Source organism: Drosophila teissieri, chromosome 2L (genome assembly GCF_016746235.2).
Source record: "Drosophila teissieri strain GT53w chromosome 2L, Prin_Dtei_1.1, whole genome shotgun sequence".
In the NCBI taxonomy this organism is placed as follows: Eukaryota; Metazoa; Arthropoda; class Insecta; order Diptera; family Drosophilidae; genus Drosophila; species Drosophila teissieri.
In genome coordinates, this window is record NC_053029.1 from 4,369,304 (window position 1) to 4,379,957 (window position 10,654).

General features: G+C 46.4%; 1 protein-coding gene across 1 annotated transcript; it reads left to right on the top strand.

Annotated features, from left to right (window-relative positions):
- Positions 1–8,965: 8,965 nt before the first annotated feature.
- On the top strand, positions 8,966–9,864 carry LOC122626413. Its single transcript, XM_043806665.1, has 2 exons — positions 8,966–9,591; positions 9,659–9,864. The coding sequence occupies exons 1-2, from the start codon at positions 9,065–9,067 to the stop codon at positions 9,750–9,752; spliced, it is 621 nt and encodes a 206-aa protein (XP_043662600.1). The 5' UTR covers positions 8,966–9,064; the 3' UTR covers positions 9,753–9,864.
- The last annotated feature ends 790 nt before the right edge of the window (positions 9,865–10,654 follow it).

The window sequence follows — 10,654 nt, forward strand, 5'->3', positions numbered from 1 at the left end:
AAGATAGTACAAGGGGCCCACTCGTTGGGCGCCATTAACGTCTTCAACTTCCTGTTAGTGAATATTTCAATTATTAATGCCGCCGCCTCACATCCACCGCCCTTTTGGCACCCGGAATACGAAATACACACACACACACACACATAAAAATGTAAAGCAGCCAGGAGTCCTACCTGAGTCCTTTATCCTGCTGCGTCTTCGTCTTTGGCGGCTGCCTAGAAAACTTTAAGCTGATGACTACGGGGGCGTTTCGAGTGAACCGAGAGCACTGATGACGTCGTTACAGTCGTCGTTGGGATTCCTCCCCCCCTCCCCCTTCGCCATCAACGCCCTGTTCATCCTTCTAAGCTCGGTGTGTTGATGGCACATTGTGCATTTTTCATAATATGCCTGCAATCGTAAGTGGGAAATGTCGCCCATGCCCATTAATGCAGTGGGCCCTGAATGGGGCATCTTCGGTGCGTCCGTGGACCACCACACAAAAGTGGCTTAGCGCAAAGCTGGAGGAAAGCGCGCTTCTCGCAGACCACTCCCCACTCACTGTTCCTGTCTCCCGGGTACGGTGTGCTCCAAGCTCCGAGCTCTGTGGTCTGTGCGCTTTGTTAACTTATCCGTTGGGATTGAAAACAAGCTGGGTTTCTGGCCATAACTGAATGACTCACTGGCTGACTGAGTGACTGAGTGACTGACAGAGTGACTGGCTGACAGATAGAAAACAGAGCAATCCGCAGCCGGCTGCCATCTTGACTGCCGTTGACATTTGAGGCAGTGGCCAACTGGGAGAAAGAGTGCTACACTGTGGAAATAGACAACTACGTAGTGTTTTTGAAATGAGTGCGCCTAACTTATACATTGGTTCAGGCTTTTACGGCAACAGCTCGTCGTATTTGGGTTACTAAAAAAGTAACAAAATAGCTCTTGCATTCCCAGTGTAACTGAGTAATTTCTTACGATCTAAAAACTGGTAAACGCCTTGGGATGCAGCGCTTTGAATTATGCAGATGGGCAGAGTCCAAGTCGCGGCCAGTGAACTGGGAGTGGACTGGGAACGGTGAAGATTGATGCCCTCTCTCTGGGACGGACCATTGAAAGTCGTCGAGGCGACGGAGCACGGACCACGTGCTTGGAATCCAACGGAACCATCCCTCATCAGTCATTGATACGCCTTCGTAATCGTTGTCATTGCCGCAATCTACGCCCAGTTCGGCAGCTCCGATTCCGGACTTTGGCATATCCCCGGACTTCATTACGGCGCCGTGTGCACGGCGAATTCATTTACATTGGTCCTCAGGTTAATTTTGACAAATGGCTTCGATCTCCCTAATGTATTGGAGTAATTTAGCAAAATTAATGCCCTAATTAATCAGGCAGCAACCTCGTTTCCATACCCGGCACCACCCAGCCCATTCTACTATCCCACTACCCATAGACAATCTGTCCGTTATCTCGGCCTTATCGATGTGTATTGGCTGCCTGTCTATTTAGCAATCAGTTGCGCAGCTTGTCTATGTCTTACCGGTTCTCGGATTGGGTTTGGTCATGGGCATGGACACGGTTACGGGAAAGGAGATGGAGATGGTAATCGGGATGGGGCTGTGGATGGAAGGTCGTATAATGAGGCTTAGTTTGTAGCTTAAGTCGGGCGCATGAGGTGGAACTCGAAACTCGGAACACGGCACTACGTGAGACCGTGAAAGGAAGTGTGCGGCCGGAGTGCGGCCGGAGCACAATACGCCAATCAGTGTGGCAAATAAATTGGTATAGTTCGACCCACCTCCTGATGAGCACCGTATGCGTGTTGGCTTGTGTGTGCCTGGCCTCGTCTAATACGCAAAGTTTCTGATTTAATGCAGCCGCCGCTGGCTGGACAGCAGGATCTCGATTACGGCCCTGATTCGAGATACCACATCTTGGCAGCTCAGACTTCCCAGTTTTAAGGGGCTAAAGAACCTGTGACTTTAAGCTACGTGCATATAAAGTAATGCAAAATTGAAATGCAAATACTTACATCAGCCCAATTTAATACGCATATTGAAAGGTATCCCATTAAAAAATTTAAATTTACTTGTTCTGGATCCCCTAAGTTTATTTACGTTTGACTGCGTACTTTTTAAATTTTACAATTTGCCCCTAATTATATACGTTATGTACCAACATTTGAAATTTAATCTAACATTTGGGGAACCCTGCTGCCGGAAACCCGAGTCCTTTCCTAGCCCTTAGATTGCAATCAACAGAGATGGGCCCGGTATTTTATTGCATAATTATGTCATTAATATCGGGGAATCATAACGGAGCGACAGAGAAGAGAAAATGCTTCCTGCGAAAAAACTCAATTGGTAACAAAGATATTTAGCAATTTCCGGGTGCGCGTTGTGCCGCCATGTTGATAAATTCGCCTGAAAATAATTTAATTTTGTAATTTTGCCGTTACGACGGCGAAGACAACGACAACGACAACGACGACGATGCAGACGACGGTGATGAGGAGGTGGAGCAAAGGAGCCGAAGGACTTTGCCTCCTCAGCCGCGTAATTTTTCCACTTTCGCTATCGACTTTTCCGATGTCGCGTTGTCGTCGTTGTCGCCGTCGCCGAGAGTTGTCAGCTCGCCAAAACGCAAATTGGCATAAATGTTTTCAGCATTGACAAAACGGTTTTGGCATAAACACGAGGCCCTATCGGTATCCTTGATCTAAATTGTGCACAAGCGCAAGCGATCAATAAGGACCTGGACTTGGATGAGTGTATTACAGGTCTAGGCGCCATTCGCCATTCACTATTCGCCATCAGCCATTCACCATTCACCGAGGTCAAGGATGAATGGGATGAGGTGAAACTGGAACTTTGGCGCCGATAAAGTTCATCCCGCCATCATCCCGTGCCCCTTGGCAATCCGTACTTATGCCCACACAACAATAAAAGGCGTTGTTATGCAATTAACAAGTTGTAAAAGCAATTTTAATAAGCATTTGTGATAGTAATTGCCGTTGTCGCTGGCTTTTAGCTGCAACTGCACATTTAGGGGCGACAAGATAGAGGAGTCCTGGCTGTCGCACGTTTTCTGCTGCGCTGGCACATTCTTTTAATTTCGCAATTAAATATTTAATGAGCTGCGCCCGGCGACAGCAGACTCAGCATTGCGGCACTCTCATTAGGAGGCCAGCGAATCCGGCGGAATCTACAGATCTGAATAATTGTGCCGCGTAACGAGGCAGTTCTGCATTTTGGGCTCGCTTTAATTGCCGTAATTCAGCTTTTTAGCCAACTTAGAAGGCAGCAGGTCCGATCCCTATCATCGATCCACCTCGAATTCAATTTTAGCAGCAACTATGGCAGGGCAGCCCTCTCATTCGTCATGCAAACCGAAAGACGAGGGTTCAAAGGTTGATTAACCGGGCCAGTATGCACTGTATCGATTTATTTACAACTTCTGCATCAGTCATATAAGGTATCTTTAGAAAATGTGCCTATAAATGTGCTGTGATATAGATTTTTGTAGACCCTCTGTAGTTTGTAGCATAGAAAACTACATACCTATTTGTTTCACGTGTACCTCGGCCGCATTCGTGGAAATGGGAACTGGGAACTGGGCCTGGTCAGGTGCTTAATTGTTTCCCATGTGCATATGGAATGTTACTGCGAATTCGAATGCCATCGTTTTATGTGCACTTCACATGCAATTGCAGAATTAATTGCATACTCTCAGCTGCTCTGCTGACTTAAAGGCTTCGTTCGTGCCGGATTCCCAACCGCAATAGCAAAAAACTGGGCTTTAATCGTCGCAGGACCACAACCGCGACCACGCCCACCCTCGCCATACGCCCAACGCCATTTGCCATTCGCAATTCGCGATTCGAGACTGGCGACAGGCAGTGCTATGTGCAATGGTCTTGCAAATCGAATGTCAATTTTCGACTCATTTCACGGAACACTTGAATTGGTTTGCAGAAACAGAAACAGGAGCAGGAACAGGAGCCAAAGCAAAGGCAGCGCGCAGGACTTGTGTTTGTGCTCTTTTCGTTTGGCTTAATCGCCGAACTTCTGTTTTCGATGGCATCGGCGACAAGTCCACTACACTGCTCCCTGACCCCTGGTGGGTACCAGCCAGTTTTGTTTCCTCTCCTTTATTACAGCTGCCTAGCTCAGACGATTGTCGGGGCATTTAATGGCGAGGGTGGATCGAAAAGAAGTGGTTTGGATTAGGGAAGTAAAATTAATACATGTTACCTACCATAGAGGATGTATTCATGGAGCATTATAGTTCATGTCTTACCTTTAACTAGTCTTGAGTGGTATTGGCTTTATTCTGATTTGTATATGACTTAAAAATATGACTTACTCCTCCCTCGCATTACAAACGAATACCGATTCCGGCGTAATTGCGGCGCGGCTCGCTTTGGCATTCGCTGGTCCGGCGTTCGCTAAATGCTCTCAACTTTCAATATATCGTCGATGGGCGGCCGCGTACTTCAGCTGCATATAGCAGATAGCATATGGCATATGCCATGTGGCATGTGGCATGCAGCGCAGTTCAAGGCTCGTCGTCCAGTGGTTAAGCCCCCTAATTGCGTGGCCCGTAACGCCGGATTCTCGGTCGAGTGTGTGTGTGTGTGTGTGTGTAAGTGTCCCAAAAGTGTGTCAGATGTTGGGCCACCGAGGGGCAGTGGGTGGTGGTAAGTGGGTGTGGGGCAGCGTGTGTTGCAATTTCTGAATCGCTTAAGTTGTTGCTGTTTCTGCGGTCGATTTTCCATTAAATCGAATCGTCCTGGCATTCGTATTGGTTTTTGCGGTCATATCACCGCCGTCCGTTGGTCATCTCACCCATTTCTCGCTGCCCACATATCCCCCATCCAATCGGGAGCCGCCCACCGCATCATCGGCTCTTGTAATGGACGTGGTCTTGGCTATCGAGTGTTTACGGTAGTCAAGGAAATGGACTGGCTCGTGTGTGTCTGTGTCTGTGGGGACCCTCAGCTTTTTCGAGTTATCGAAGGATACGACAAAGTTGCATGGTAATTCCGCTCGCTGTGCATACTTTCCTTATGTGTTTTCGTTCAATAAGCGACAAAGTTCAAGGAAAAAGTGCGGAAATGGAAATGAAGTTGTGCCACAATGTTTTCCAACCATGGCACATAAATTATTATCGCGCGAAGGGCAGCACGAGGTTTGTCCCGATGTTGTATTATGATGTTTAGTGTTTAGTTTCAACCCGAAGACTACATACATATGTATATAGTATAGACTGAGGCGCACTTTCAACCCGTTTTGGTGGCCTTGATGTTGGCGGTGTCCTCTGCCCGCTGGCATCTCCAGCACTCCATGTCCTTTGTGCAGCCAAGTGCAAAACTTTTCAATGGGCAGCCGAGTGGAATTGACTGCACACGTAACCGAAACGTTGGAAAAGTGCTCTCGGCAATGCCAGCAGCTGGCTGCGGGGCTTTTCCACTCCTTTGGCAGGACTTTTAACGAATTTCATTTAACAAACTGCCGGCTCCCCGGACACATAAAAGGTGTCGCAGCAGAAAAGACGAAACAACGACCACAAATGCGCCAATTGTGTGTGTTATTTATGTGTGAGCACAGAGAAAAATGCGAGGATGAGCTAAGGCACCTCTACAAAAATTCCTACCACAAATATTTTAGTGAGCAATAGCGTACTAGATTTTTTCGCAGTGCCGAGTTTGGGGAACGCTTGTTGATTATTTATGGGCCACCGAAAACGGGAACATTCATTAAATTTGTATACACAGCCAGCGAGTTCGAGGATGTTGGATATTCATGCTGCGCCTGTGCTCCAAAATTGGTACATTCTATTTAGGGTCTTGCCAAGGAATGGGTTACGACCTCCTCCTGCCTCCCAGCCTCCTGCCTCCCTGAGTCACTCCCCTCATCCGGTATACATACTCGTATACTCATTAGCGCGTTGCCCGTTATCATCAATTTGCATTAAATAACGAAACGCTAAAAAAGTTTAACGACTAAACAAATTGCCAACTCCCCGACGCCCAGTAAAAGCAGCAACAAGAGGAGCTTGGGTGAAGTTGGGTTGGGGCATTCCCCATTTGCCGTTGATTAACAGTTTGTGTGCAATTCCCCTTTGCCCTCTGAACCGAAGCAAAAGTTAGGGGGTGGTGTTTGGGGGTGATGGTGGTGTTGGGGGTGGTGCCTCTTGATGTATTTATTTATGCGACACGCGAAATGATAGATTCTGCCCTCCACATATTTATCAAAATGAAAAGCAGAAAGGAAAGAAGAGAAATGAAAACAAAGCTCAAGGGAGCTGGCGATGCCAGTGCTCCACTGAGAAAAATAAAGGTTACTGAATATACGAAGGCTAAGGATCCAGCTTGAGGAACCATACAACTATGCCATCAAATATTGCTTGCGAGAAATGCAGGCTTAAAGGACCACGAACCATAAAGGATATTGCAAGAAGTTTTAGTAGTTTATATGGAAAAGCAACAGTTTGGGACATTAACTGCACATCATTTTAAGATCTGGAATAGATCCTCCGATTGCTGCCTGTGCATTTCGCCATATATGGTTGGTGGCGCTTCACTGAGTTGGGGCAGGCCATGTGCCACTTGGGTGGCACTGTTGTTGGCCTTTCAGGGCAATGCCAGGACGCAAGCTGAATGCCAAAAATGCGCTGATAAATTATATGACATGGCATCATGTGTCACACTGGAGTGGAAGCGATGGAGTAGGCAGCGATTCGGGACACAGGACATGGGATTCGAGACACAGGATTCGGAACGCAGGATTCGGAGCACGGGATTCGGGAGAACAAACACAAATAGACGTGCCAGGTTTCGAGGCGACGACTTCGAGAGCTGAGGTGACTTTGGCGGGCTGTCAGCTTCGAGAAGTGGGAAATAATTTGAATAATCCCCATTGCTGACAGAATTTGTCTAGCTTCGGATTCGCATTCGAGTTCGGGTGCGGATGGATATGGATCACACCTGATTGCTGTCAGGGAACGCGCGCAAATATTTCATCTTTATGGCTTTAATATCCTGTGTGGCTGCAAGCAGCTGCCAATATCCTGTCTGCACTTTGCTAAATTTCGGGGGATCAAAGCGGCGTCCTTCCCCCTTTCCCCTTTCCCTCCCCAAAACAGATCAAACATATTAACTTAATATTTCGCAGCCCCCCTACCCCGACATTTCCAACAAAAGGGAGCGTTATATGAGCTTGTTTGTATGAGTATGAAATGACATTTTAATGCCACGTTATATTTTCATTGTTGTTGCTGTTGTGTCGCCGTCGCCGTTGTCCTTGTTGTTGCTGTCGCCATCATCGTCCTGACGCTGCGCCCTCACGTCCTGTGACGCAAGCAAGGATTCAGTCGGCGAGGAACGCTTTGTGGCAACATGTAAAATCCATTTATTTTGACATGAAACACATAAATCTATATTTGATCCATTCCTTTCTCTCTAACTTTGCCGAGGGGTTGAAGGTGCGAAGTCATTTCCTTGGCTATAGAAATTCCCCGCCCGACTTTTGTCTGCGCTCGTTGCTTTAAAAAATCAAATTTGACGTCTGTTATGGAAAATGACATTTATGCTTTTCAATTTCACGTTGCGTACACCCGTCCCTATGTGAAATTAGGAGCTGGGATAAAACCGTGAGTGCTCCAAATCGAATGGAATCCGATCTTTATGGTTTCGCCTGCCATCGATGATGCTCTTCCGACTCCTGACAGCTGCACACTGCACACTGCACATGGCACAGTGCATCATGTGGGCGAGCGTCTGGCATCAGTGGCTATTGCCCATCCGGCATAATTGATTGCAAACAGTGTTGCAGTTGCAGATAGTCGGCTGCATCGGCAGTTCCAGATAGTTGCAGCAAATACAGTGCCCTGCCGAGTGCCACGCCCTTTCTGGGCCACGCCCCCGTGCCAAAGGCAAGTCTGTCATTAGCACTCTTCATTTCGGCCAAGATCTAGCAGTTAACTGATATATTTTGGGCTTATTAGATCGCCTTGGCGTCTATACTTTCTAAGCTTACTTATATAGTTTTAATGTTTCTATTGTTCATTAAAATAATCCGCTTGCATGACCAAGATTCATATTTCCTTGGAACTAAGTAATAAACTGCTGACATGGCAATGGCATGGGTAATCATTATTTCATTTGAAACGCATTACCTTTCCTTGGAAATAAATGCGCAACTGCAGTTGCAGCAGAGCATTTGCCACTCGACTCGCCAAGCTGTTAATGTGAATTATGTTGTTAGCAATGTTGCAACAATATTTGCTCCGCAAGTGTCCTTCCAAGCTTGCCACGAGGGAGGGCTCTAATTCTCGCTGTGATCCTGATGGCGGGATGCTGTTTCTGTTTCTGTGTCTGTTTCAGTTTCTATGTCTGTGGTGTTCCTACAACTCGGCTGCTGCTTGAACAGCATGCTGTTTCTGCTTGGCCTGCTCTTCGATGATTAATTATATTGCTTTTGTTCTATTTCTGCTGCGTCTTTTGCAATCCAACTGAGTGTGCCACCATTTGTTATTGTACGCGTTCGTGTGGGTGTGACAACCCGCCCGTATCTCGCATAATTTATATACGTATGTACGTACATATCTGCGTACTTACGAGTATGTACATGTAGTGTACATGTTACATCCCTGTGCCTCCTGTGCATGTGCAATTCACATTGTTCGCCGGCAACTGCATTCAAACAATGCGGTTAACACTCGACACTCACACGTTTATTGTATTTGACATTGTTTCAAAAGTTAAGTTGCGCTGTGGCCACATCGACTCACAACTTATGCAAGTCCGAAACAGTCGTGTGCGTGCTGGGCAATGGAATCATAAATCTGGCACGGCAATTGTAATCATGTTCCCCACATCCAGCTAACGTGAGCAGTTAAATAGTAGTCCTTCCAATAAATACGCAGAAACACGCAGTTATTAATTCTCAAAAACACGGAGAGAAATTGTCATACTTCTCAAGTATGCAGCCGGCTTTGTGTATGCTTTCTTAAACCTCTTTTAGCAATCATTTAGAATAAAGCAAAATTATTTGGTGATACGACAAAATTATTAAAAAATAACATCATGCATCCAACAAGGAGAGCTCGAGCCAAAAAGGTGACCAAGAAAAGGATAACTGGCGCTAAAGTGCCCAGAACGGATCCGCGGCAGCAGTTTTACTTGAAGACCCAATTCAAGGCAACTCGTCCTTGTCCAAAACAACAATCTACTGTGCCTCGTAGCCAGCGGATCTGGCGCAGAACTGTGGTGCAGACCAAGCCGAAGATAAAGACCAGGATCCCCAAGCTATTTCGCATGGATCGCCATACAGGACTTCCCGTGGACTACGAGAGGACTGTCAACCAGGTGATGCACTACGTGAATCCCCACTTGCACCATCCACCCAGTGCTGAGAAGGTTTTGGAGCAACTGCTGACCAAAATGCTGGCCGAGGTCGTGCGACAGGGTGGTCACTGTTGCCAGGACACCACGCAACTGTGCTCCTTGCTGAAGAACAGGTGCCAGTGCCGCCGGTCGAGTCAGTTGCTCACCAAGGAAGAGAAGCAGAGGCGCGAGGCGAACGAGAGTTTGAGCCAATTCCATAGCGCTTGGTGAGTTGAAAGGGACATCCTGTAAGCCGTAATCTCTTATCCTTTATCCTTTCATTTTATTTATCAGCAAACGGGGACCCTGTCGAGTCGCCAGACCCAAACTTGGTCCCACGTACATGAGTAAGTTTAACTTTAACCAGCTGAGAATCAAGAGCTCTTGAAATGAGTTGGAAAACGCCATGTCATTAATATGAAAAGCTGGACTGTAAAAGCTGCAAGAGGTTCAATTGATTCAGGTGTAAAATTCGAATAAATATTTATGTCTTTTTTAAAGGGAGATTCTTTACAATTACTCGTGATTCGGATAATAAAATGTAGTTTATTCTAACTAATTCTTAAATTCCTTTTGTATGAGGGAGAGAAAATAAATCCAATAATCGGATATTGCTGCCATTTCAGTGCTAGCTGTAGGTAAATTTAGTTAAATATAATTCTATAGCCTCGTTTGTGCGTTTGGGTAAACTAGTTATGAAACTTAAGTCCTTAAATGGCAAACGCTGTCTAATGAACAAACTCCTTCGCTCCAGCGCTTCATCCTCACCTTGCACATTTAAATGGCCTCAAAGGCAAACATCAACATTGATTTAAATCGAGTTTCCAGAGCTGTGGCTCAAATTAAATTTCCAAATTGCATTTGTAAACTGTGTTCAACACTGCTCTGGATTTTGTGTAGAGCCACGCTACATTTTGTGTAGAGGCTCTCGTTAAACTAACAACTGCCGTAAATAAATTCGTTCGTTCGAAGTGCAATGTCGAATGGTCAGTAGTTGGGGTCATTCGGTCGGCTTCATATCTATGAATTTATTTGGCGCTCACAGTGCAAAAATGAAATGAGATTTATGGCCAGGAATTCTCGGTGGGTGGTGGTGGCTCTGATCCGTCGGGGTCACCAACTGGTGACCGCAGTTCATCCGGCAAGCCAGCCAGCCAGCCAACCGCAGTGTTTCAAACCCTGGCAATTATCGCCGCAGACAATGGCACTCGAATGCATTTAACAAATTGAATATAAATTCCTACCTTGCCTGCTACCTTGGCAAACACCCAATCAGTGGGCAAATCTTTT

Coding starts and splice junctions, on each gene's coding strand:
- LOC122626413 (XM_043806665.1), top strand. CDS start 9,065: ATGCATCCAACAAGGAGAGCTCGAGCCAAAAAGGTGACCAAGAAAAGG. Junction 9,592..9,658: donor AGCCAATTCCATAGCGCTTG/GTGAGTTGAAAG, acceptor TTTATTTATCAG/CAAACGGGGACCCTGTCGAG.